Source organism: Paecilomyces variotii (assembly GCF_004022145.1).
Source record: "Paecilomyces variotii strain CBS 101075 chromosome Unknown C8Q69scaffold_4, whole genome shotgun sequence".
NCBI classification, from domain to species: Eukaryota; Fungi; Ascomycota; class Eurotiomycetes; order Eurotiales; family Thermoascaceae; genus Paecilomyces; species Paecilomyces variotii.
The window spans coordinates 614,954-640,972 of NW_021167143.1; the positions used below are offsets into that span (position 1 = coordinate 614,954).

The 26,019-nt window shown below is 49.9% G+C and overlaps 11 protein-coding genes across 11 annotated transcripts; 7 read left to right on the forward strand and 4 right to left on the reverse strand.

Annotated features, from left to right (window-relative positions):
• The first annotated feature begins 3 nt into the window (after positions 1-3).
• C8Q69DRAFT_231057 (putative phosphatidylinositol 3,5-bisphosphate-binding protein) lies at positions 4-1,955 on the forward strand. Its single transcript, XM_028626406.1, has 5 exons — positions 4-470; positions 534-572; positions 647-744; positions 810-1,166; positions 1,225-1,955. The coding sequence occupies exons 1-5, from the start codon at positions 362-364 to the stop codon at positions 1,753-1,755; spliced, it is 1,134 nt and encodes a 377-aa protein (XP_028485735.1). The 5' UTR covers positions 4-361; the 3' UTR covers positions 1,756-1,955.
• An 87-nt stretch (positions 1,956-2,042) lies between these two features.
• On the reverse strand, positions 2,043-3,593 carry C8Q69DRAFT_230940 (RNA binding domain-containing protein). The gene is made up of 2 exons (XM_028626405.1): positions 3,066-3,593; positions 2,043-2,978 (listed from the first exon to the last, which is right to left on the reverse strand). The coding sequence occupies exons 1-2, from the start codon at positions 3,119-3,121 to the stop codon at positions 2,156-2,158; spliced, it is 879 nt and encodes a 292-aa protein (XP_028485736.1). The 5' UTR covers positions 3,122-3,593; the 3' UTR covers positions 2,043-2,155.
• A 55-nt stretch (positions 3,594-3,648) lies between these two features.
• Positions 3,649-5,556, forward strand: C8Q69DRAFT_401089 (dynein light intermediate chain-domain-containing protein; the record flags this gene model as incomplete). The annotated part of the gene is made up of 6 exons (XM_028627913.1): positions 3,649-3,809; positions 3,878-4,074; positions 4,141-4,517; positions 4,582-4,675; positions 4,729-5,354; positions 5,410-5,556. 6 exons carry the CDS (start codon positions 3,649-3,651, stop codon positions 5,554-5,556), a joined length of 1,602 nt encoding a protein of 533 aa, XP_028485737.1.
• Positions 5,557-6,341: 785 nt separating this feature from the next.
• Positions 6,342-8,100, reverse strand: C8Q69DRAFT_400888 (S-adenosyl-L-methionine-dependent methyltransferase; the record flags this gene model as incomplete). The annotated part of the gene is made up of 3 exons (XM_028627904.1): positions 6,342-6,746; positions 6,812-7,118; positions 7,175-8,100. 3 exons carry the CDS (start codon positions 8,098-8,100, stop codon positions 6,342-6,344), a joined length of 1,638 nt encoding a protein of 545 aa, XP_028485738.1.
• Positions 8,101-8,461: 361 nt separating this feature from the next.
• C8Q69DRAFT_231137 (coiled-coil domain-containing protein-domain-containing protein) lies at positions 8,462-9,460 on the forward strand. Its single transcript, XM_028626409.1, has 2 exons — positions 8,462-8,839; positions 8,934-9,460. The coding sequence occupies exons 1-2, from the start codon at positions 8,659-8,661 to the stop codon at positions 9,386-9,388; spliced, it is 636 nt and encodes a 211-aa protein (XP_028485739.1). The 5' UTR covers positions 8,462-8,658; the 3' UTR covers positions 9,389-9,460.
• A 1,762-nt stretch (positions 9,461-11,222) lies between these two features.
• C8Q69DRAFT_401046 (kinase-like domain-containing protein) lies at positions 11,223-12,593 on the forward strand (the record flags this gene model as incomplete). The annotated part of the gene is made up of 2 exons (XM_028627909.1): positions 11,223-12,087; positions 12,151-12,593. 2 exons carry the CDS (start codon positions 11,223-11,225, stop codon positions 12,591-12,593), a joined length of 1,308 nt encoding a protein of 435 aa, XP_028485740.1.
• A 279-nt stretch (positions 12,594-12,872) lies between these two features.
• On the reverse strand, positions 12,873-15,197 carry C8Q69DRAFT_401291 (putative AMP-binding enzyme; the record flags this gene model as incomplete). The annotated part of the gene is made up of 7 exons (XM_028627918.1): positions 12,873-13,048; positions 13,150-13,429; positions 13,488-14,534; positions 14,595-14,630; positions 14,690-14,837; positions 14,900-14,970; positions 15,054-15,197. The coding sequence occupies 7 exons, from the start codon at positions 15,195-15,197 to the stop codon at positions 12,873-12,875; spliced, it is 1,902 nt and encodes a 633-aa protein (XP_028485741.1).
• A 661-nt stretch (positions 15,198-15,858) lies between these two features.
• C8Q69DRAFT_443834 (hypothetical protein) lies at positions 15,859-17,190 on the reverse strand (the record flags this gene model as incomplete). The annotated part of the gene is made up of 1 exon (XM_028628949.1): positions 15,859-17,190. One exon carries the CDS (start codon positions 17,188-17,190, stop codon positions 15,859-15,861), a length of 1,332 nt encoding a protein of 443 aa, XP_028485742.1.
• A 748-nt stretch (positions 17,191-17,938) lies between these two features.
• On the forward strand, positions 17,939-20,626 carry C8Q69DRAFT_400681 (ubiquitin interaction motif protein; the record flags this gene model as incomplete). Its single annotated transcript, XM_028627894.1, has 7 exons — positions 17,939-18,022; positions 18,082-18,150; positions 18,225-18,258; positions 18,307-18,453; positions 18,519-19,754; positions 19,808-20,265; positions 20,318-20,626. The coding sequence occupies 7 exons, from the start codon at positions 17,939-17,941 to the stop codon at positions 20,624-20,626; spliced, it is 2,337 nt and encodes a 778-aa protein (XP_028485743.1).
• A 143-nt stretch (positions 20,627-20,769) lies between these two features.
• On the forward strand, positions 20,770-21,972 carry C8Q69DRAFT_231069 (putative nuclear distribution protein RO10). The gene is made up of 2 exons (XM_028626407.1): positions 20,770-21,264; positions 21,362-21,972. The coding sequence occupies exons 1-2, from the start codon at positions 21,033-21,035 to the stop codon at positions 21,766-21,768; spliced, it is 639 nt and encodes a 212-aa protein (XP_028485744.1). The 5' UTR covers positions 20,770-21,032; the 3' UTR covers positions 21,769-21,972.
• A 2,091-nt stretch (positions 21,973-24,063) lies between these two features.
• Positions 24,064-25,192, forward strand: C8Q69DRAFT_443837 (putative high osmolarity signaling protein Sho1; the record flags this gene model as incomplete). Its single annotated transcript, XM_028628950.1, has 4 exons — positions 24,064-24,201; positions 24,287-24,442; positions 24,509-24,631; positions 24,686-25,192. 4 exons carry the CDS (start codon positions 24,064-24,066, stop codon positions 25,190-25,192), a joined length of 924 nt encoding a protein of 307 aa, XP_028485745.1.
• Between the last annotated feature and the right edge of the window lie 827 nt (positions 25,193-26,019).

The following is a 26,019-nucleotide window of genomic DNA, read 5'->3' on the forward strand; positions in this document are numbered from 1 at the left end:
ATCCATGGATGCAATCGACACCTGAGGCAGGAAAAAAAGGACTTCGTCGGCTGTTGTCATCGACCATCTGGGCCAGCTGGAACTACAATCATCTCACGGCTGGGGTCATATTTCCAGTATAATTATAATCATTTCCATCTGGATCTTTTTGCCTAGCCGATCGCACGTGCCGGCTAGAGGCCGTTGTGTCTTTTCTGGTCTCCACTGCGCCCTGTTTTTGTTTATCGACGGACATACCTCTCCCAGTTACTAGTATTATTATTAGTAGCTCCGCATAACCACCCCATCGACCGATCGATCGATCCATCCTGGGTTCTGGGAGCGCTCGCAGGAGACTATGTGAGAGGGCCATCCTCTCAACATGAACACAAGACAGGTGATCGATGACTCGACCGGCCCCGTGTCGCTGTCGGTGGCCTTCAATAATGACAGTAGCTGCTTCTCCGTCGGGCTGGATACGGGTTTCTGCGGTAAGGTGCATTGCATGCTATGTACATACCGGATGCGGGTACTGATGTGAACGTCTGGACCAGTCTTCAATTCAGATCCCTGTGAACTGAAAGTCTCTCGAGGTGTGTATGTCCCTTTGGTGCAGAGTGCCAGAGTGCCAGAGCGGCTGGAGGAGGAGGAGGCTGATGCCTTCCAGACTTCAACGCGGGGATTGGGGTGGCGGAGATGCTGGGCCAGTCCAACTACCTGGCGATCGTCGGAGGAGGCAGACAGCCCAAGTTCCCTCAGAACAAGGTGCGCAATCCCGATTTTTTTTTTTACTTTATTCTATAGTAGGCCGTTGCTGATGTTCCCAAAAGCTCGTTATCTGGGACGATGCAAAGCAGAAAGCCGTCATCACCCTTGAATTCCGCACCTCCGTGCTCCAAGTCCGCCTTTCGAAATCGCGCATCATCGTCGTCTTGCTGAACAGCATCCATGTTTTCGCATTCTCCAACCCACCGCAGAAACTATCCGTCTTCGAGACATCAGATAATCCGTTAGGCCTGGCCTGTCTGGGCCAGAAGCTGCTAGCCTTCCCCGGCCGGTCGCCCGGACAGGTCCAGCTCGTCGAGCTGCAGACCGGCAATGTCAGTATCATACCTGCACACAGCTCCCCACTACGAGCTATGAATTTGAGCCCAGATGGGGAGATACTGGCGACAGCGAGTGAAGCGGTAAGATTCGTTGTACGTTCTTGTCATGTGACATCATCACTTACCTCAGTGTGTATAGGGTACATTGATACGGGTATTTTCTACGAGCAACTGCACGAAGATCGCAGAGCTACGACGAGGCGTGGATCATGCGATCATCTTCTCTCTTGCAATTTCGCCATCTAACACGCTACTGGCAGTCACCTCCGATAAGTCTACTCTTCACATCTTTGACCTTCCGCATCCGCGGCAGCTGTCTAGGCGCAGCCAGTCTCCGTCATCCCCTTCCGAGGACGGAGGAAATTTAAAATGGGGCATCCTGGGGAAGATCCCGCTGCTGCCCAGAGTCTTCTCGGACATCTATTCTTTCACAAGCGCGCATTTTGAAATTGGAGACGAGGCTCCACCGGGTTCCCATTACGTCCCGCCTCTGGGGACATCGTTCGGTTTGCTCAACAAGGGCATGATTGGCTGGACGAATGATCATACCATCTTAGTTATCGGCGCAGGGAGAGAAGGACGATGGGAGAAGTTCATCCTCCAAGAAGGGGAAGATGGCAAGCGATACTGTACCAGGGAGGGCTGGAAACGATATCTGGGCGGCGGCTGAGGCCATTCTTTGGATGAAAATATTGGTATTTGAAGTGTCTATCTAAAGTAGGCCTTCTCTTATACTGCAACCCCCGAGTCTGCGTCCAGGAAGGGACTCCTGCAAAACCCGCTCGACGAAGTGGGAGCGGAGTCGAGGACCGAAATTCGAGCCGACGGGGCTCTGGCCATGACATGTGCAGGGAGACATAGCAGGCAGGCTACCTGGCTAACCGACTGCTTGCTTGCTACCGAATAAGTCTCTGACGATGCCATTGGTCGGATAGGATCTGCCAAAAAGGGCACCTTGGTTGTTGACCTGGTTTTGGGAGCTGAGAGTCATGTTCCGCTTGCCGACAAGCAAGCACATAATGTAGCGAAGATTAGATCGTAGGTATAAAATTTGGAAACAGACAGATTGATCATCTATCATCGTCCCTACTGTCACGACGGCGTCGACGATCCACAGACTGCGACCTTGTTCGTGATCTCTCCCGGCGGAATCTCAGTTCGGGGGTACGGGACTCATCTCTATATCTGCGAGACCTCCTGTCCCGGGACTCTGATCTATCCCTGTGCGAAATTCGCTCTCTACCAGGGGACCTGTCTTCGCTTCGTCTGCGTCGGTGGCGATGGCGGTGTCGGTGAGAACGTTCACGACTGTCGCCTCGGTGTCGCGATGACTTTTTCGTTTCACTCTTTAGCTTTTCCAATGCTCGCGCAACCTCCTCTTTCTTCTCTTCAATCAGGAACTCCTTCATGGGGTCTTCCTCATCGTGGTTAACTATCAGCTCTTGCAGCTCCCGCTCTTCCTTCAGTAATGGACGTCTGCGCTCTCCTTCATCATCGCTCGTCCGTCGTTTCTTCCTTCTGCGTTCATCATCCGTATCATCATCTCTGCCAGCTGGAACACGATCTCCCATGATTTTCGCTACATTATCTTCGTCGCCTTCTTCCTCGCGTCTCTTGTAGCGGACATGGTCCACCCGCAGCAGTCGTCCCATGACGGTTGCACCGCCCAGGTTATCCACTGCAAGATCAGTACTACGCTGGTCTTCGTACTTGAGAAACGCGAAGCCTTTACTCTTTCCAGTCTCTTTGTCTCGGACGAGGTTGATATGGACGGGTTCGCCGTACTGCGAAAAGATGGTGATAATGTCACCCTCCGACAAGTCATACGGGAGACCGCCGATGTAGATGTAAGCGGTGTCGCGATAATCGGCATGCCATGATGCTTCTGGAGGTCTGTAGCATCAGACAGGGTCAGTACAATGCGTATCGAGACAGGCTTATCGAACTCGATTGCGGCTGCAAGGCGGGGATTGTACTCACACTGCGTTCTCGAGTTCGCGCTTATTAAGCGCCTGTACCTGGCGTATGGCGTTCATGCTTGTTTCTGGAGCTGCAGCGCGCCCCGAAACAGTAGAGAAGCTGGAAACAGCAGCTCGTAATCTGGGTTGATTGTCAGGTTGTGGCTTTTGTTCACCTGTTGCGAGCGAAAGCTCCCGCCGCAAGGAATAACCGGAGTCTAGCTTCTCAATGGCGGCTCGCGAGGTCCCACCGTAACCTTGTCAGGCTGGCGTTCCGGACGGAGAATACATCGTGTTTACATGCTCGCTCTTGAAAGGAGCCCGTCACTACCAGCGGAAATATCAGCACTCGTGGGACTTTGGACATAATCTGATATCGTCTTTGTCCTGGTTTCCCCTGACCGCCGTTGGATCAGATATAAGCTCTGCTCCCCGACCATCCGCGGCCTCCCCTGATTCCGCTCTGCTCACACCTACCCCATTTCCCCCGACCGAGCTCGTTCTCCGATCGACGCGTGCACGACGTGTCAGGCTTGTTAAGGCATTTCTTCAAGGATCTAGGAATGGTCTGAGCGGGATTTGAGATGGTGGGAATCGGACAGCGAATGTCAACACTCAGCCAAAATTCCGGCTCCAGGTCCGCCGGCGGCAGCGGCAGTCGACCGACAAGCAAAGATGGCGCAAAGAAGAATATCTGGTCTTCGATGCTGGACAGCGTCGCAAGTGGGAAGCGACTGCCAGAGAAGAATCTCTTGATTCTGGGTTTGTATTTTCTTTTCGCCTGGATGAATCGCGCATTATATTTCCCGCATGACCTTGCAGACAACGCTTGAGTTTCTCGCTGATGTATATTATTATTACTACTTTAGGGGGAACACCGGATAGTCAGAAAGAATTTCTCGAGACTCTGTCTTCAGATCCGTCAAATCCTCAGCTATCAAACGAGAAGAGGAAAGGAAGGGTTCCGTCTGTCGCCAACGAATTTGCATTGGGCTACACGTATCAGGATGTATTGGATGCCGATCATGATGGTATGGCGTCCGGCCTACGACTTTGCTGTCTCCAGGAGAGAGTGTGTTGACAAAATACCGTTACAGATATTCTCGCCCGTCTCTCTGCATATCTTCTCTCCGAACCCTCACCCTCTTTTGCGCCCCTTATCAAGCCGCTCCTGACACCCCAGTCGGTGCCTGAAACATTGATAGTGATCCTTTTGGATTGGTCTAATCCGTGGACTTGGGTTCGACAGCTGCGAGAATGGGTCCGTTTGCTGCGCTCGGTGCTGATCTCGTTGGATGATGAGACCAAGCTCGTCATGGAGGAGATCATGACAGAGTGGCGGGATCGGAAGAGGGGTCTTGACAGCGCTGCGGCTGCTGGAACGACCAGTGCTGGCGGACCAGTCACAATACCTTTAGGCCCTGGAGAGTGGGATGAGGGACTGGGAATCCCGATGTGTGTCGTTTGCCAAGGGGTATGTAGAAACTACTCCAAAATTGTGCCCGGACTGTCGCTAATGGATCCCCGCTGGGATACAGGCAGATAAAATAGAGAAACTGGAAAAGGAGCACGGCTGGCGCGAAGAGGAGTTCGACTTCATCCTCCAGTTCATGAGAACCATTCTTCTCAAACGTGAGTAATGGTCTGCTGCTCAGCACGAATGGTAACTGACTATGACAATACAGACGGCTCGTCACTTATCTACACCACGCCGTTTTTGGCGAACTCATTACAGAGCTTGATACATTCTTCCCTTGGGATACATTCACTCCTCAAAAGACAGTCTCTGCGACACAATGTGATTGATAGAGACAAGATCCTTGTGCCCGCCAACTGGGACTCGTGGGGTAAAATCCGTATCATTAGGGAAGGCTTCGACATTGAAGGTGTCGGCACCGCTTGGTCCATCGAGATCCAGGATCCACCCGGAACTCTCGATGACGCCCCCGTAGAGAACGGAGATGCCGAGGATGAGTCAAACAAGGAAGATGAGGGCAGCAGCGCGGTGGCCATCTATGAGCAGACGATCAAGGATCCCAAGCGCGAGACTTCTATTGCTCGTAGCAGCCAAGCTAATGCGAACAAGATTGAGATTGAAGCAGAAGATATGCAAACCTTCCTAGCGAGCCAGGCAGAAGTGCTCGAACAGCTGAAGCAGGATGATGAGAAAGATCGTGCAGTTAGGAAAATACCCAAGCTGGAAATGTCTGCACTTGAAGATAATGGCCGTGTGAACGAACATATTGGACCCGTCCAATTTAACATGGGAGGTATCCAAGTGGATGCTGACGATATGCTCAGAAAGCTCAAGGTGAGCAGGCAAATATCCCTTTCAGTATATGCCCAACAAACTGACATCTATGAAGGAGAGAGAAGCAAGTCGGGCACAGAAGAAAGAAGTACCCGCGACATCAGTTGGTGATGAGAAAGCACACAACCAAGCTCTGGCGAGCTTCTTCGCCGGCCTGGTCAAGAAACCAGGAGGTAGCCCTCGCGGTAGTCCCGCGCCTTGATACCAAAATCACCTCTTGTAAATTCGCTTTTATTACTTCTATACCTTTTTTTGGGTACAGTATTTCCGCTATGAGTTGCGGGACCAATCAACCAACGCTTTCATTGAAACCTATACTCGACCCCATTCGCATCTAACTTTTCATCACTTTTATCTACACTCATATGGCAGAACAACATACATCAACTGCGGGCAAGGCCGTAACTTAGCTGTGAGAATGGAACGCGGGATGAGTGTGAACTATGGCCGGTGGAATAGCGAAACGGAAGAATGAGTACAACGGGAGACAACAGTACAGGAAGTGGGAATCCTTTCTTTTTTCTCTCTCTTTATTTTTCTTCCTGAACAGGTCCTGAACAGGTCCTGAACAGGTCCTGAACAGGTGTCTTTTTACCCCACACCCTTGTTTTAGAATATTTCACCCACTTCTTGTATGTACGCTTCTGTACAGTATGATACCCTGAGAAGAGAATCTAATCAATCAATTGAAATTGATATAATACTTTGTTTTCCGCTTTTCATTTAGTGTAAAGCCAAGTTCTATTCTATATTTAGTACATGATATGAGGGTGATTATGACGAGGCAATAATAGATGGTAACACAGGTAGTGTAGAAATAGATCGAGTCATTTGTCCACACGAAAAAAATAACATGTCGCGAAGACATAGGTCTGGGGACTCCTTCTTTCCTTCTCTCTCTTCTTTCGATTCAATCGAATCCAACTTTCTGCTCACGGGAAGATTTCCAGGAGTTCCCATATAACCAAGCGATGCAGAAGAAAGAAATCACCAATTCTCCCAGACCGCATCCGGCAGAACCGTTCTCATGATCTTCCAATGACCAATAGCACTCCGATCCTGGAACGCAGCGATATGATCCGTATCACTCGCCTTGAGGAGGCGTCGTCCTCCCTTCTCGACAGTCGAAAAGGCAGACGCGTCGATCTCATGTTTTGGCATCAGGTACGTCTCGCGGGCCTTGCTGCCTAGGAAGTCAGCCGACGTGGGGTTGCGGAAACGAATGGGCATGTCGGCGGATTTGGTGCAGAAGATGACCATGTTGGTGAAGTCGACGGCGGGGTGGTTTTCCATGGCGGCGTCTTCGCGGAAGATGCGGCATGAGGGGAAGATTTCGTTGATGGTGCGGACGACGAGGCCGGCGGGGTAGAGGGTGAGGTCGCCGGCGAAGTTCTGTTAGAATTGTAAGTATTGGTTCTGAGGAGGAGAAGTGTTAGGTGGAAGGTGGGGAAACGAACAATGGCAATGACTCCGTTGTCCTTGAGCAAGTCGCTGAGCTCTTGGAGGAATTCAAGAGTGAAGAGGTTGATGGGTTCAGCGCCGCCGGTGAAGACATCGTGCACGATGTAGTCATATTGGGGCCTCGGTGAGGATGCCAGGGACTTCTTGACGAACTTCTCCGCATCCTGGATGACGGCGGTATGGTTGGGCGGCAGGTGGAAGTACTTGTTAGCGAAGTAGTACACGACGGGGTCAATCTCGACAATCGTTGTGTCGATTCCGTGGCTGATTAGGGAGCCAGGAGTGGTGCCAATTCCGAGTCCACTGGTCCATGTCAGTTCGTTACGCGAAAGAGGTAATTGGGCGATATGATTTCTTACATCACAAGGGCCTTGCTGTCTCGATCAGCCGGACGTGGAGGCTCAGTCTCCACTAGTCTGACAGCCTCCAGCATGGTAAACACTGCATAGATGGGGTCCTTGACCCTGGGGTTGTATTGTCCTGGGAGCTTGGTCCATTCACCACCGAGGAGACTGTGGTCGGCGCGCATGACCCTGTAGCCCTCGTTGAGGTTGTCCAGGACGGAAATGTATCCAGTCAGAGAGTCTCTTCTGTCAATGAGATGGAAGCCATATGGCTCAATTCTCTCATTCAAGACCGCCGTTGTGTGTTTCGTGGGAATGTGCACATTGCTGTTGTAGTTTAACAGCAGCACTGGGATTGTTAGGAGCAGTGACTTGGAGGGAATAGTAATAGCATAGAGCGCCGCAATCAGAAGCTGCAGACCGTAGCGGGTCAAGAGGAATCCTGAACCAATGACCTTGGAGATGAAGGTTTCTGATAGCCTCTCTGCCAAGTTGAAAATGACATAGGAAGCAATCAGCGGTCCATGCTCAGCTAGGGTTTCACCATAACGCTGGATCTCTGTGGCATACTGGATCAGCTTCCCTGAGGCAGCAACCGAAAGAGCCAGGAGAGGATAGTAGGTAAATGCTTCTGTGATCACGGGGCCAAATGGAGAACCCAACCACGAACTAAGCTTGAAGAGCAGGAACTGGACAGCTGCGATTGAAACTGCTAGCACCGGAAGAAGGCGTGCGATCCTTCCGCGGGACATCTCATGGATGCGCTCTTTCAAGAACCATCCGAGGATGGCGGTCACCGCCATTCCATAGCGGTGGAAAAGCTTCGTTGCGGCGCCTCCATATACAGGTGCGAGGTTCGCCACAGACACTGGAGAATATGCCGCAGCTAGAATCAGCAATGATAGTCCTTGGGCCAAAGCCTTCGGATGGGCAAGTATCATTTGCCTCAGAGCGGCGAGGGATATAGCCATAGTAGATGACTGAGGCAAATAATGTCTGCTACAGCTGCAACTTCCTACCAAGATATTTCTGAAGAAGCTGGCGTAGAAACCTCAGGCTGAAGGATCTGGTGCATTGTTAATTATTGTTTAGAAAACAATGGAGATGTAGAAAGGTGGCATCATATAAGCAAAATTTTCCAGATGTTGAGCGGCAGTGAAAGCACCAATCCTTGAAGGTAATGCATAAAGAAAACGATTGCAGAGATAAAAAGAAGAACATAGTGCACATACCTTTGAGAATATAGAATTTAGACGTCCATGTCCCAGCTGAACGTATCTTGGTTGCTTTTGGCCAAACGGACCAGCATGCTGCGAAAGGAGAGGTCAATTATTCCGCCGACTAGCGTTGTTTCGGCATTATTCTCCAGACTGCGGGCCCGCGTCATCCGGCTTGCCATCCCCGCCATATCTAATAAGCATTCTCCAGAGCTGAAGCTCGTTGTTGCTTCAGCAATATCAATATCTCCCGCAGGACGCTAACATCTAAGACGCTTGAACATGCCTTACTTTCCGATGAATACCGGCAAGAAAATTGAATCAGATGCGCCCAAGGAGGCACTACCTGAGCAGAGATCGGGACATACCACGAACCCTCCGGCTTCAGTGATAGTCAAGAACCGCCGCAAGCGCTATCTTGACGCTCACCCGGAGTATTTCTCTGCTGACCTCGAGCTTGCCGGTCCGCTTGCGCTATCCTGTTTTTCATTGACCCAATATACACGAGTTGGGCTGCTTACTTGAAACAATGAGTGAACTGACACGCAGCTGCGCAGACCCATTATTATACGATCGTCTAATCCGTCGATTCCAGACACCGGCAGAGAGGGAAGCCGAAGGTCGTGCCAAAGGATATTCCGGCGTGCTGGAGGCGGATCTGCGGAGGTCGGAGGCGAAACTGGAAGCTCTGGCTCATCCAGACCCCAATGCCATGCTTAGCTATAGCGTTGGACCTAACGGCGAGATCCTAGCAGAGGACCGAGATGACGTACCTGAAGATAAGGAAGAGGGAGAAAAGAGGTGGCGTTGGGAAATGGAGATGCGGTTCTTGAAGGGTGCCGATTACGACTTCGATTATAAGACCGTTGACGAAAATGACGAATACGACGACTGGGGTGTAGAGCAAGAACGGTATTTCGATGAGGAAGAGCCTGAGTGGATAGTCGACAAGTCAAATGGAGGCGAACCAAAGGCTAAACTGCAGGGAGAGACAGGCATACAGGATTTCTGAGATGCTATTGTTGCACTACGCATACAGCTTTTTGGATACACAGGCTCGCCAATCTAAAAAGCTCATCATAGAGACCCATTGTCCGCACCAGCCGCTCTACCTGCCGGTTCTGCTTATCGGTTTCGTCCGTTCTTCGGGAACATCTACAGTTTCCAATGTTCTCTGCCTTTGCTCAACGTGGCCCATGCCACCGGCTTCAACTGACGACCTGGCCACTCTTCATCGAACAGCATTACACAGACATTATCAGAGATCTTGAACATCACGGGTGAGTAGGAGAGTGTCGTGGCCCGTGCTCTGACAGCACGGACAAACACGACTAAAATGTTTACAAGGGATTACACCTATTCCAGCGGACAGAAGTGTCCTCTTGATGCCAACCTGAATAGGGCTGGCTGTCCTCTTGAGGCGGTTCTTGCAACGACGTGGCCACAGATGTACCTCCGTACGGAAAACCCTACATACGAACAGCTTTATAATGCTCATATTCTACTGAACTGAAGAAACTAGCATGTGGCTGTACAATAGTCAATCAATACATCCTCGGTATATATGCCGTGGGTCTAGGCGAAGCAAACTGGTTATACTCGGTGTCCCCTTAAATTATCACGAGTCTTTGCGCATTATTCTTAGCCCCCGCCTCCAGTGACACACGCAGTCTATCAACACTGTCGCAGCAGCTGGAGTAAGTTACTGTAAGTCATAGATGCGTGGCAGTCCCACGGATCATCCCAAGCTGTCCATGGAATTTGAGCGTCCCCTCCGTATAGGGTTTAGCAGTCACTATGTCACCGACGACAAAAGGGGAATGGGACATTCGATCAAAGAGGAATAACAATCGATAGATAATTACGAAATCTTATTAACCATCGAGGCATTATCAACTAGGCTATTTGCCTACCTGCCAGCCTGGTAAGACAACTCAAAGTCTACATGCTGAGAAGGTCGCAACTACCCTCACAAGTTCTTTCTATTCAAATGACGCCAACAGGCAATCGCTTGGGCCTGCCTGCTGCCCGTCTCTGATATTCTCGATTCTCAATTTTTATTTGGATGAGTTGACATTGCACGCTACAGTTGATTTCTGTACATTCTTCCGGCAGAAAGTACGACCCTGAAACGTAGTTTCTTGGAAGAAATGCTTTGATCAAGTTGCAAAGTCCGTCAGACACTGTACAATTTGTCCTATTCTTGGATATATTCTGCCACACGGACTAAAGACCTCGCGTTGGATAATCACAACTGTCCCTTTTAACAGTTGAGATACACACAACCGAGCGAGGAGGGAATCCCAGAGACCCACGAGAGCCTGGGAAGTACAAATACTTAACTGTGAAGACTCCTCCATGCTGTGATGTCGCAGGCCTACATATCTATAAAGGATCCGTTGCAGGACCATGGATTTCCATGTGGCGTGCCGCAAAAGAATCACTTGATATCTACCACTACAATAACAAAGTCCTTGGATATCCAGTCAGAGGTCCTACCTTATGATACCAAACGCAATCTCGAAGAACGAAGTCCTGGACCAACTGAGAGCATTGCCATGATGGATGAGTCACGCCCATTGGACATATCCTACTACTCTCCCACGCAAGCCCAGGTGGGTACGACAGATAAACTACAGTTACCGATCAAGCTTGACCAATTCGTGAAAGGAGGGGAAGGGGATCTTTCTGTCTGGTCAGATACTTCTCCCAGTGGTTGTGAGCAGGAGGAACGGTCACCAGAGGATGGGTCACCTCACTCATCACCGCTGAAAACCGCGTCGCGTTCTATCAAAGCTCTCTTTCGTCACATAAATCATTCCGCGCTGGACGAACCGTGCAGGGAAATGAGCACAGCATTGTCGCCAAAGGGTTCTGCTAGTCCGAGAAGATATCAACTGCCGTTTTCATCCCTGCGCCAGAATTCTCCATATGTTGGAGCTTTAAAGACCAGATCTCCCAGCTTAGGAGGACCAGGAAATCGACCAGGGCCACCTGACTTTTCAATTCCTGCTGACTCTGGGGTTGGCTTGAAGGCACGTCGGATGAGTGCGAACGTCCCTGACGATTTCATCGTAAACACGTGTGACCTTAGTGATGAGTTTACGACGGCCAGCAAAGTTCCAGGACGAAGAGGAAGAGAGATTGCAAAGGGCTCCACAGCTACTGTGAAGATTGTGTATAGAAAGGACTCTTCCAAGGATGTCCAATACGCTGTCAAAGAATTTCGCAAGTGTGGCAGTCAAGAAGACCAACTTGAATACAAGAAAAAGGTCAAGTCAGAGTTCAGCATTGCTAACAGTCTACACCACCCAAACATTGTCAAAACTGTACGTCTCTGTTCATATAGAGGCCGGTGGAACCATGTGATGGAATATTGCTCATATGGAGATCTCTTTTCCCTGGTTCAGAGGAATTATTTGCAGCGAGAAGACAATATGTGTCTGTTTAAACAACTTCTACAGGGCGTTTCTTACTTACATCGCAACGGAATAGCCCATCGGGATATCAAGCTGGAGAATCTGCTGCTGTCAGGTGAAGGACATCTTAAGATTACAGACTTTGGAGTGTCAGAAGTTTTCAGCGGCCTCCATCCAGGTCTAAGCGCTGCCGGTGGTCAATGTGGGAAGGAGATGGGCGAAGTGCGAAGATGTCCTCCAGGAATTTGCGGAAGCTTGCCGTACATTGCTCCCGAAGTTTTGGCAAAAAAAGGTAGGCACGGGCAAAGACCGTGTCACTTTCATGGGTATAACTGAATGCTAACAACCTATACAGGAGAATATGATCCTCGACCACTTGATGTTTGGTCCTGCGCCATAGTCTGCCTTGCTCTCTGCTTCCGTGGAACTCCATGGGAGCTTGCAGACCCCAAAGATCTTAATTATGCTAAATTTCTGAGAGGTTGGGACATATTCATCGAAGCAAAACCGGACGGTATAGTCACAAATATGGAATATCCTTCCTGTGGAAGCATGTTCCACGCTCTACACAAAGAATCGCTTAGGCGTCTCCTGTTGCAGATGCTTCATCCGGATCCAGACAGGAGAATCTCAATCCACGAAGCTGTGAAGGACCGGTTTGTTAAGGGGATCGACTGCTGTTGCCCAGACTTCAATGATTTTCTCACTGTCACGCATGTCGATGCGGCAGGTAAGAATAGTTGCAGACTCGCCGGGAAGATGGTAGTACACAAAATGCATAACCACACCCCTCCTTGAGAAGGAGCCAAAGTCTGCAAACAGGGTGAGCAGGGGTGCCTGCCATATATCGTCTTGTTATAAGACATGCCGTCGCTTCCATATGTAGCTTGCATCGGTGCCTTACGCTTCGCTACTTTTCTCGCTAGTTTTGAGCCTTCATAGAAATGACCAAGGCCCTCCGAATCCTGTCTCCGCGACGCAGAGCGAAATAATAGCTTTGAATAATTTCCCATTTTTAGTAATTTACTGTTAAAATTTCTGTGTTTCACTCGCTGATTAAGATCTTAGTTATCCTCGCTAAACAGGAGTTGTATATGTTGCCTTTCCGGTTTCTGACCGTTCTTCTCCCCCATTTGAGTTCCTCTCCTTTAAAGATTGAATAGCCATTTCCTTCAGCTTGAACTTTTGAATCTTCCCACTGGCAGTCTTCGGAATTGCAGTCGGGCCAGGGAGGTAAAAGACATACTTCGGCACTGCGTCTACATTAGCAAGTCACCTCTAGGGGACCTGGCTGTCTCTTGCATGAAGATATCCCATGAAGGAAAGATAGAGAAGAGAATCTCGATCGACTCACCGAGGTGGTTACTGAGCCTCTCCCGTACCCATTGTTTAATCTCGTCGATAGTTATCGCTCCTTTGCCCTGGTCCTTGGGTACGACAAACGCACCGACCACTTCTCCATATCTTTCGTCTGGAACGCCCACAACAGATACATCCAAGATGCCTGGATTTGAAAGAAGGGTGTTTTCAATTTCCAATGGGTGGATATTTTCTCCGCCACGGATGATCAGATCCTTGATCCGGCCAGTTATTGTAACATACCCATCGGGAGATATTGTTGCCTCATCCCCTGTCTGAGAAATAGGTCAGCTTAATATATCAATTACCAGGCTATTTAATGAGAAGGCTCACATGCATCCAGACCTTCCCATCTTGGTCTGCAACCATCACTTCGGCAGTTCTCTCCGGGGCACCCCAGTACTCTTTCATGACAAGATAGCCGCTTACGACTAACTCACCTTTCGTATTCACAGGCAATATCTCACTGCGATTTGCAGGGTTCACAATCTTGGCCTCTACATGTGGCATCAGCCTCCCGACGCTCGAGATTCGCTTCTCCATTGGATCATCAGTTGCTGTCATTGCAGACACGGGACTCGTTTCAGTCATGCCGTAGCAAATTGTTAATTCCGTCAAATTCAGCGTCTTGTGGAGTTTTCTCATTAACTCAGCAGGGACGCTGCTGCCGGCAGCGATTCCTGTCCTAAGGTACTGGAATCCTTCATATGGGACCTCGCCTTTCTCCAGGAGACTGAGTTCCTCGATAAACATGGTCGGTACACCATAGAGTGCGGTGCATTTCTCTTCCTGGACAGCTTTCAAGGATGCAATGGCGTTAAATGACTCTGATGGAAATACGATGGCGGATCCGTGTGTAGCAGTCGCCATATAGCCTAATATACATCCGAAACAGTGAAAGAGCGGTGGGGGACAACAGACCACATCGTTAGGTGTCAAGCGCATCCGATCGCCTATCTGGGCGCCATTGTTCAAGATTGATCGATGGCTTAGACAAGCCGCCTTTGGCATTGATGTCGTCCCGGATGTAAACTGGATATTGACAATGTCATGTGGCGAGAGGTCTCGAGGGTCAAGTGGTCTGCCGTCCGATGCCAGCTCAGATATAATGGATGAGTATGGTGTTAAGCTTTTATAAGCAGAGAGGTCGACTCGTCCGGACGAGTTATCCACCATTATAACTTGCTTCAATGATGGTACCAAGGCTGATTCGATTTTCGGAGTCTCCAAATCGGGGAGAAGGTGTCTGAGAAGTGGGATGTTGTCACGAGGACCACGTCGGGGCAGGTTGGCTTCGGCACTGATGATCAAATGGCTCGCACTGAGGTGGCTGAGAGCGGCAGCAACTTGGCTGACGTTGAAGGACGGGTTCAAAGGGACCTGGGAATGATTTAGTCTGATGTTTTCTCAGAACAGATAGACAAGGACCCTCGAACATACCAGTATCGCTCCAAGCTTGAACAGAGCGTATGTAGCCTTTGAAACAAATGAGTTCCTGCATGGAGTTTCATAGAGAGATGGGTGTCGAATCATACAATTGCATATTCAATTGAATTCCCCAGCATCACCGCCACGCGATCGCCCTTCTGAACACCGACGGATTCAAGACCTCGCGCGAGACTGTTGCTTTTGCCATCAAGACCATCGTATGTTAAGCGTGTATTTTGATGCTTTGCTATTACGCTTTGGTGATGGGCTGGTCAGTCATATACCTGGGACGCAATTCTGGGGATGCCATAGCTTACGCTGGTCTATCTCCGTATTGATCAACAATTGAAGCGAAATGCTGTCCTACTGTCTGTTCAAATAAGGGTGGCTATAAACAATCAAAATTGATGATATATGTCAGTTGACTTTTTTCTTTTGTTTCAGAATCGTCGTATCCATCGAATTACTTACTTCTGAAGGACCACGAGCATAGCTCTGTGTTAAGAGACCTCTTCTCCCCGCGTAGATGGCAAAAGACAGGCTACCTGTCCGACAGCTTTTGTGTATCCATTGCCGCGGTCCGATTCTACGCGGACGGAGATGGTATGCTCTCATCCTTTGTCACCCTTGAATTCCAGCGCCCTGAGTCCCTAAGTTTTCATTAAGAAGAGGAGTAATCAGTTATCTCTACCGAGGTAGGTGGCTAAGCTACCCCTTCACTCCCTAGTAAGTTGGTAAATAAGAGGAACAAGACAGGCAAATATAAGGGCCTCCAACGAGCAGGGATTGGTATTTATAGTAGTAAAAAAAAAAAAGAAGAAGAAGAAGAAGAAGAAAAACAGAAACTAAGGAAACCCTGTCAAAGCAGCCCCTCGTACCTGGAACCCCATCACGCCCTTCGGCTTAGGTGCTCGGTTTCCCTCGGCCGTCACTACCTAGGTATGTATCTCTGCCGGCAAATCTGGGGTTTCCCCGCATGCAGAGTGGATCGCGCGGGGATCCGAGGCGGGAATATTGTCTGAGCTCAGCTCGATTGAGGTTAGTCTCTGTGTTATGAATGTGGCCTTCGCGAATGTCATTCATGATCGGGCGTATTGCAGGGAGGGAGTTTTCTTTGAATGATCTAGAGTTTTTGACTAAGCTGAGTAGTAGGGAACTGATGTCGTAGATATGACCCGTGTGACTATATAGATCAATAATGAGGTAAACAAACGTCCCATGTGTGAGTGTATGGAAACCCCAAAGAAACTTGACCGGTCCAAAAAGCTCAAAAATATTAGGGACTGTATATATGTGGTCCGGTAAGTGACTGGTCATTAGGTCCCGTTCGGCTATTATAACGACATGCTGCCGTTTTGCAGAGACACAAAGTATTATTGGCAGCAAAGTAGCCTTCCCCATAGTCTACAGTGATCTCTTCGAAAATGGAGATGTCTCGTATTGCCTCCACCGTCGTACAAATACGGTCACCAATCGTTCTCCTGCGAAACATTGTGGATGGATCGCATGAGTGGTTGATAAACCGAGTCCAATTGCCGTACTGTTTTGAAGATATAATTACTTCTCGACCCGGACAATTCACCTTTGGTTGCTGGAGCAGAGAGTAGATGGGGTCGTGCTTGTAATCCCTGGGTCGAAGCTCACCGAGGTATAAACCGAGGATATCATCCCTCTTGAAGTTTGCTAATGCGCGAACGCCGATACCCTTCTCGCCGTATTGGACTATTTCCACTAGGTCGCCCGCGAGAGAAGGAACGGTACAATCGCATATGCTCCTTGAGCAACAGAGATCGCATTCGCCATCCGCTGGGACGCGAGTGGTAGGATCTCTTTTACCAAGTGGCCAATCACTAGAGCGGAATATATATCGGTCGATGTGCTCTTGGAGCTTATCCTCATAGGTGGGGCAAGCTACACGACCATCTGTCATCCTGACAAGATGATGAGGATGCCCAATGGCAGTAAGATCGATGTCAGCGCGAGTGAGCGTTTCGTATATAGAGCGAGTGCGGTGATGCAGGAGCGGTCCACGCCACTCGAGACTCCTCGATCTAGCAAAGATTTCGAGACTTCGGCCATTCTGCGATATTTCTCCAAGGAGCATAATCCATTGCGTTCTGTCCATCTCCTCGCAAGCCCGTCGAAAAGCCTCCGAGTGTGCGCATATCGCAACTAATTTCCATCCAAGTTGCGTCACGAGTGCAACAGAACGCCGCTCTTTAGACCGACGTACTTGAGTTTCGATTTCACAGTCTAGATCGAAGGGTTCCAAGCCATGAGCATAAGCCATTTGTCCAACAACACGGTCAATGAAGGAGGCTGCATGGGTACACTCTGATATATATCTGACTATCCCATGGTGAGCTGCACCGGCTCCTCGTCGTGCTCTGAAGAACCTTCGTAGAATAGAAACATGGTTAATATCGAAGTAAATGGCTGCTAGAACCTTACGTCTTCGCTGCCTCATTCTGAAGATCCGATTCTGATACGGTTCGCCGACGGAGTCGTCGCTCCTCGAGTGGTCACCATTAGTAGCGACTGTGAACTCCTGTATAGATGTATCCTGGAAATCTTCTGTCCCAAGAACGGAGCCTTCATTCGATGACATTGTTGAAATTGATGCAAGTATGCTAAGATGATGAGAGAACCTCACTGAGTTGTTTGCCTCAACGACGTGACTGTGCTCTCCCGCTTCTGCTGCAATAACCCAGTTTACTTGAACCACATCTTCCTTTGCCCAGGAAGTTTGCTGGATGTCCCGAGACAATAAGTTCACTATACAAAGGCTGGGTTTCTTAGATAGATGGTGATCCTGAATCTTTGTTCCACCCCAGATGCTATCGTCTCGGACATGTTAGTCTGGTACTATGTATAGTACAAAGCATCCAAATGGCCACAGGTTCAGTCCAATAAAGTGGTAACTCTTAGAAGTTTCTATGGATAGTATCGATATACAACTGAACAAAGGGCAGATGCACGCTGTTGTGAGATGATGCAGGCGTTTATTTAGGACAACAGCCACATTGCAGAGCTGCATGCTGATAATAGAAATATGCAAACGTTTGAACCAGAATTAGCAATGATGGAAGTGATGTTGTTTTCTCTGGGATCCTGGATGGACTTCGGGGCTTGGCAGCCGATGTCACTCTCGATGCGGCGGGGAAGCTCTGACGGAAGGCGTCAACCAACGCGAGCTTCAGGACTTCCCTATGTCGCGTTGTGCAATACCGGGATCGCCTCCGGATAGTCGCATACTTTCAAAACACTCATATATCGCCCTTTCACTACGCTCCGCGAGCTCCTCCCTATCTTCTCGCTTTCCTGACCGGGGTCGTTGAGTGGACAAGGCTCCAAAGATGGCCGAACCTTCGGAGGAAGCTATCACGGATTTTGTCAGCTTCACAGGCACCTCGCGCGAGCAAGCTATCAGTTACTTGAAGGTGATTGCGATGTATTTGTTCTTTACTTTTAGCCCATACTGACCTTTTTTCCTGCATAGGCGAACGATCTCAATTCCCAAAAAGCCATCAATGCGTACTTCGAGAACCCCGCCGGCCCTCAGCCAGAGGTGAAGCTCCATGCTATACTTAGTCTTTTGGATTGCCCGAACTGATCAAGAAATGATGTTTGACCGGACTGTAGGCCACGCAGTTCTTCGGTGGTCAGGATATTCCCTGTAAGTACGGACCGGGTATTTCCACTTCTCAATACCTGACATCTCTAGCTTTCAACATCGAGAATCCCGAGCCTGCTCCTAGCAGCAACTATGTAGCACCTCCGTCACGGCCTCCTTCGCGCGTCAATATGCAGCCAACGCCTGATGCGCCTAGATATGGCGAGAAGACAGATCTATCCGCTGCGAATACAACGGGTGAGACGACCTCCCACGGATTTAACGAAGTTCTGGTGAATTGACGTCAATTGCTCAAGGAGCAGAAAATAATACGGAAGGGTTGACTCTAGCGGAGCGAGAAGAGCGCGATCTGCAGCAGGCGATGGCAATGTCTCTGGACCAAAGTTTTGGAGAACAAGAGATAGGGGTTACGAGCAGTGCTGGGCCAAATTTCGGGCCTGCAACGCGAGATCACTATGACTCGGGAGAGTGGGCCATGACTCTCTTTAACCCCAGCTCCCGTGAAGCGATCATCAGCCCAGATCCTCATGACCGCGCACGGGTCAGCGATGAGCCTGCTTTTCTTCGCCCGTCCCAAGAAGGCCTGCATCTGGGAGGTCTCCTCACCATTCTTCATTCCATTCCGCTGGCCAGGGAAGCGCTTCTGCTCCGGGAGAAGGTCTTGCCGGACTATGGTTATGACCCACAATGGTGGAACGGACAACCTATCAACACCCCCAAGATTGTTTCACTTGACGATGTCTATAGCGATGATGATGATTGGGATGACATCCTGTACGAAACTCAGAGATCAATCGCCTTTCTGGATTCCACAGAACGTGCGTTTGGGAGTGTCGATGCCTTGGCGAGTTTCAGATCAATGTCGACATACGGGCCTGACGCTGCTGTACCTAAATTTCTGGAAACGTGGTCTGCAGCAGCGGAGCGCGCATCTCCAGAGAATAAATTAACAACGGTTTTTTCTTCTCACGCAGTCAAGCAGTCACTTTCCGGCACAGATACGCCGATCGAGAGGAGTTTCGTTACGCTCGAATGTTTTGAAGAGCCGGAACAAGGCCAGACGCTATATGATGTCCTGGATCGTACAGTATGGGCCGACAGGCCGGGTGAAGAGCTTGACTACGTGTGGTTGGAACGTGTGGCTGATGTCCTCACTATCCGATTGGAGAACCCTAAGCCGTCAGCTACATCGCTTCAAGTGAAAATACCTGCTACGTTTTACCCTGATCGTTATCTTCGTGCCTGCAGAGACATTGCACGTGAATTCCGCACCAGCCGGCTTGAAGCTTACAAGGAGATTGCCAAGCTGGAAAATGTCATGGACCGATTCACTGTCTCCAGGTCACTGGTCAACAAAGGCTTTACGTCGAAAGAGATACTTGAGAAAGCAGCTGCGGCAGCAGTGTTGGCTCTACCTAAAAACCTCGCGAATGGCGCCACAGGTGATTCCTTGACACCGGAAGCGGCAAACGCAGAAGGCCAGCGACTTGCTAATGAGCTACGCGCTATATCGGAAAAGATTGAGCAGAAGCTGAAAGGTAAAAGCCTGAAACCAGCTAGAGGATCATATGGCTAACCTATACTATGATAGAGCTCGAAGTGCGAAGACAAAATGCCTTAGAGACCCTCCGGGGTTATTCCAAAACCCTTACCGAGCCTTCTGCCTCACCTGACGAACCACCTCATTGTGAGTACACCTTGCGAGGTGTATGCACAGAGCCGCATATAACATATGTTCTCAGACGGTGTGCGGAACGCCGTTCTGAGGATCAAATGGATATCGACAAGCCGCAGCAAGGGTGGCAGTGGTGGCGGATCAGCTTTTCTACTGACGATGCTAAGACACAACAGTCCGAATCTAGTAAGAGTAATGGCACGGGAAAGTACGTCGCACCGCCAAACACAGACGTTATTGGTTACACCGCTCGCAAGGTTCGGGAAATCGAGGTTCTCAGAGCAGCACGAGAAGAGTCGAAAAGCGTCTTGCTTGTTTATGCAAACAGTAGCGCTGTCCAATTTGGGGAGAGTCCAGCTCCAACCCCCCTTCAGGTGAGAATGAAAATTCCTATCTTCTTCGAGACTATTTGTGACATTGTACTAGGAATTCGTCGAAAGGGACAACGAGTCCTTCGAGTTCGAGCTGAAGGAAGCGGAACGTGAATTACAGGACGAGGGTCCAGAGGATGGGCAACAATCACCATCGCAGGAGCAAACAGGGGAACAAACTAAAGATGGACAATCACTGTCCTTGACTCAGCCTGTTCCGGTTGACTCAGCGCCGGCCAACAGCGAGAATTCTGCCGACTACGAGGCACCTATGTCCGACCAGGGTACAGTTCAGGGACAGGAGATGCAGGAAAAGGGAGGGGTGAGTCTATTCACCCAGTCACTATCCAGTAGTGGGCAGTAGTCCCCTGACTGCGCGGAAACCAGTAAACAAAACCTCGAAACGAATGATGTAGAACAAATGTGTTAACGTTGAGACGGCCAGTTAGCATAGTTCCCTAGTCAGGAATGCATAAAGTACATACCTACAACTTATACCATAGATTCAGATGCACTCCAAACCTCTAGGCATTATTCAGGATGATATAGCGAGTCACAGAGTAGCAAACCAAGTTTGAGTAGATCAAATTCTACTATAAGCATGCGTATTTGACATGATTGGCCAGTCGGCATCGTATGTGAACCTCCGTTATGTTTGGTTTGTTTGCATTAACTCGACGCTCTCCGATCTACCAACGATCCGGTCGCAGAAGATGTGAATTGAATCAACCATTTCGAAAGACAAAGCGTTCTCAGTCTTTCATGAAACGATGACGGTTGAAAGCGATTCGATCGCTGGATCGACGATTGAGCTCCTGGAAGCTCGTCTGCGCCGCCTGGAATATTTGCTTACAGGCGATGTGAACTGGACCGGAGAACCTACACCAGCCCCGAGGCCAGACGGTCTTGATGATACAGTTGCGCGTCGGTTGGCGCGTCTAGAGACCGGATTGCAAGCGCTCAGCAAAACAATCCCGGCGGTTCATGATGTTCTTCAGCTTCGTTAGTGCTTTCCAGCTGTGTTTTAGAAGGGGGCCCAGATAACCATTGCGAGACCCGGGTTTTGCTGATTTGATTTGATTTGATTCAACTACAACAGATGACCGCCATCCGGATCTATTCCGCTCTATCCCACAACAAGAGATCCCGACCAGCTTGACCGTGCAGAATCTCGCGTCGATCGTCTTGTCGTACGCTTCTGCTTTCCCTGAGACTGCATCCCGCCTCACGTCCCTGAACGACCTTCCCATACCCGACGCGGAAGCGTCTGCATCCCTTGTCGAACTCCAGCCCCGTCTGGATCGCCTCGCACAGGTGCAGGAAGAGCAAGCGAAGGAAGTATCCGAATTGAGAACGCGCAGCGCGAGGGTGCTGCAGCGGTGGTATGAGATTGGACTTGTTGGTGGCGGGGAGTGCTGGGTCGATTGGGAGGGGAGGTTGGAAGAAGTCGATCGGGAGGTGAGAAGAGAGGAGGTTGTGAGGGAGAAGAGAGCACGTGAAATCTGATCTATATGACATCTGATTCTGTCATTGCACCCCTGTCCCAGCGGAGGCGGGCTTCGTTGAGATGGGGGCCTTTTCCTTGTCTTCGTTCGTGGCTAGCTGGATAGATACCACCGAGGGGTTCGCTGGAGTTCAAGGGCGTTAAGGTTCAAGACAAGCAACCACAGTCGTTTCAGATTGTGTATGGAGCATTGTGCATTCCCTGCAAGGGAGATCTGCGCTAAGCCTGGTTTTCTTTTTTTTTTCTCTCTCTTCCTCTTTCTTGCTTCACAGATAGCATATGATATCATCTGTTCAATGCTGCTTTCGGTTCGTTACTTCTCCGGTTAGCTTGTTGGTCTTGACCCTGTTGATGTAATACAAAGTGCATTGTGCTTTTGGAGAACGTAAGGTTTCCTTTCCTCTGTAAGAATGGCGAGCGAATCGCAGTTGACTTGTCCCTTCCTCGCTATAGTCGCCAACTCAGGTAGGGTATTCGTTTGTGGGACAGAATGGGCTTTGGAATCTGATACCCAGTATGTAGTAGTTAGCTGCTTGCTTATAGTGATGATATCACAAGGCTACTATGAGTCCGACAGCATGGTTCAGCAATACGCCTAACACCTCGGAGTGAAGTCTAAAATCTCTCGATTCTTTCTCCGACTTCATGCGTAGTCTTTGCTTGCAGCATGGCGGTGTCTCATCTAGAGTCGACGCGTCGGGTATCTGAGGTGGCGCTTGTCGTACCTGGCGGTATGAGTCTTGCTCGCATGTGCAGGTTGCCGCCATAATTTCTATCCGATCTGCTGCTTCTTCCGGAACTTCTATACGAGTCACACAGAGTACGCTGTACGACTCCACACGGCGGGGTTGCGGTACGTATCCCAGGCTCGGGTCAGAGAAAGTCTAGAAACACCACGTACTTAGGATTAAAGTCGCAGGGTATTATTGGGGCCATATAGGCACATTCATGCTTGCCAGTAGTATTTTTTGTTTTTTCTCTTTTTTTTTTTCTTTTCAGAGTTTTCAGTATGCTCCAGGGCTCCCCCACTGTAATGTCCTATTTCTTGGTACGCGGGGAGCAACAGTGGGATCGATCCATGGGTACCATCTATGATCTGGCATTCTTCCGGATGGTTGAATCGTCGGCTGTAGAGACCTGAGAGAAAAGGCGTATGTATCATAGGGCAGGGCTGTGCCACCTCATTATTGTCTCTCTGAGCCACTTCGAGTATTCAACAAGAATGCTGATGGCTTCACCGACCAAGCCACTTTCATGCACGTTGCTGGCGCCAAACACTGCCTTATGGACGGTTCTTGCGGGTGCTGCCGGCGGTGCCTTACTTGGAGACCCATGGGTTTGCTGGAACGCACTGGCCTGGGCCGTTTAGTGTAGATAGAGGAGAAGTGTTGGATTTTGAAGAAGTTGCAGGGCTGTGTTGCATCATCAAAGTAAGGATTCCCATCGCGCCGAGCCAGCGCGGGCGTGGATTGGCGATGGCAGCGCTGTCATCTCGAGTCTCGAACCCCGACGGCGCTCGCAACGATGATCCATCGGCCGCAGGGACCATCAAACGGTGAGGACAAGGCGTGCGACTCCATCTCCACCGGTCATTTCCACTGGTGATCCTGGGGTCCAGGGCCGTCTTGGAGTCCGTGAGAGACGGAGAGTCGACCATCATCCACGTCCGCTGGCCCACTGCGATCGTGGCCCGCTGCCGGTCTTGAAACGCTAGGCCCGCGAGCCGACCAGCCAGGCGTCTTTCGAACTCCTTTTCGAGCCGCTTGAGACACGACTTGCACCTTCAGGCACCTCCAGTCCTTTTGCCCATCCATCCTGAGGTCTCAAGTCCCGTCGTCTATCGACATCCTCTCGTTCATTCATAGTCTATTCTTCTCCGATCACGTTTCGTATTTCTTTTTACCCCCTCAGCCTGGTGCTGCCTTCGTGTCCCTGGGGGCTCAACTCTACATCCACACGCTCACTCAACTCCCATCACACTCGTTTCGCTCCCCTCCCAAAGGTACGAAAGGCCGATCGTGACGCTCCAGTCGATCGCTGCATGACGTTGGTCGACCGATTGACTCTGTGATGCTCATGATGGAATTTTTATTTGATCCAAACTCAATACAGCTGTCCTAACTCTATTGCCAGTATTGCCTCACATCTTGCGCGCCGTCAACGTCCCCGTTAGAAGACGTATATTCATCTCTCTCTCTCTCTCTCGACGGCTTCATTTTGTTTTCTGAGACTCTCCTAATACACGAGTCCCTATTCAATTCCCATCGACGCAACGAGGGAGAATTTCCCGGTTCTTCATGGTGACATACTCGGATTCGCAATCTTTTCAAAAGCCCAATCCGTTTTCAGAGAATAAGAGAAGCGGAATGGCGAGGTTCAGAGTGGCCAACGTCATTGGCGACCCGTTCGCACTCGCGACGATTTCGATATCCATAGTATGTGGTTTGCGCTCTCTGTATTCGACGAAACTCGGGAGTCTGGATATGGGATGAACGGGTCCGCTAACAATATTCCGTACAGCTCGCCTGGTTGATCACCTTTGTTGCTTGTATTGTCGCAAACATCCAGTCAGACTTTCCAAACTATGCTTGGTGGGCTGTTGCGTACATGCTCTGTATCATTGTCGGGGTCACGGTCGTTATAGGCTCGGATACTAGCTTAGTATATGGTGTTGCGGTATGATTGCCATATTGTCCCAGTACCTCGCCCGTTTGGCTATGCGCTGATTCGGTTCGTTCATAGATCGTCGGTTATCTCGCGGCAGGACTGGTATTTACAACACTCGGTGTGAACTCGCTTGTCTATCAGTCGCAGTCTTCGAAACAGGCGGCTGCCGCTGGATTTATTCTGCTGTCTATGGTGATTGTGCGTCTTATCACTCCAGATGTCCGCTCGGGCTAGTTGCTTACGCTGTCACAGATTGTCTGGGTATTCTATTTCGGATCAACGCCACAGGCTGCGCACCGCGAATATATCGACTCGTTCGCTCTTCACAAGGAACGACAAGGCTCTTACCGCGACAGCAGGCCTATGTCTAACGCCTACGGAGCTCGTCCGGATACATCGAGCCAGACGCCTCAAATGTACACTTCTGCCCAACTCAACGGCTTCGAGACATCGACGCCCGTGTCTGGCCATGCGGGTGGTGCCCCCGGTTCGCAAAACCGGAACTCGTCTATGCCACAGTTTCCCCCGGCTGCCGCTGTTGGAACGACAAGTGGCGAGGAACTAGCTCAACCAACCGAATATCCATACCGGGCAAAGGCCATCTACTCGTATGAGGCCAATCCTGAAGATGCCAACGAAATCAGCTTTGCCAAGCATGAGATCCTTGAAGTGTCCGATGTCAGCGGGCGATGGTGGCAGGCGAAGAAAGCGACCGGAGAGACCGGTATCGCTCCGTCCAACTACCTCATCCTGCTCTAATGGTCAAGCAGGCTATACGACCGTATTCCCTTGGCGTATACTATCCCTACCACCTCTCCATGATACCCTTGCGATCGTATCTGTCTTGGCGATATTCTGGTTGTAAAATCATGTCACGTCCTGATGGCCATTTCTTGTCTTTTTTTCTGCAACGTTCTCCATTTCCCGAGTCATTTATAGCTTACTCGAACCTTTTTTTTTCTTCTTCCTCTTCTTTCTTTTCATTTTGTACTTCACTTTGTTCGTCTGCATCCCGGAGAGGGATGTTGGACATTGGTTCCGCAAGGAACCGTGGACGGTGGAGATTCTTTTCCTTTGCTCTGGCAATAGGACCTTAAGGTGCTTTCCCTCTTGAAGCGGCCTTATCTTTTTCCTTCGCTTTCCTTTTGATATTGTCACGACGCGCTTACTGATGGCGTATGTTGAAGTTCGACAGTGTGGATATAGTGTGATCAGAAGACAGTAACATATAGGCTGCGAGTATGGTGCAGTTCCTCAGCGAATCCTCTTCCCAATGTATTTCCGGTTTGACGTACGGAGTATTAATTCCATCGATCTTGTAGCGTACCACTTCTGGTCACGTGGAGAATAGATGCACGTGGAATTCCATTTGCGGAACGGATTCTTCCACGTGCCGTCCGTCATTGATTGCCACCAGACTCCGATTCAAGCCTTCTCCCACGTATTATTTTACCCACCGTGGTTGATGTGTGTATGGTAAGTAGTTATCAATCGCTATCGGACCGAATTCGAGAAGATGGCCAGGAACCTCCTACTCGAACTAAATGTAGTGATCAGTACTGGCTGAGCACGGACGGATTTTATTG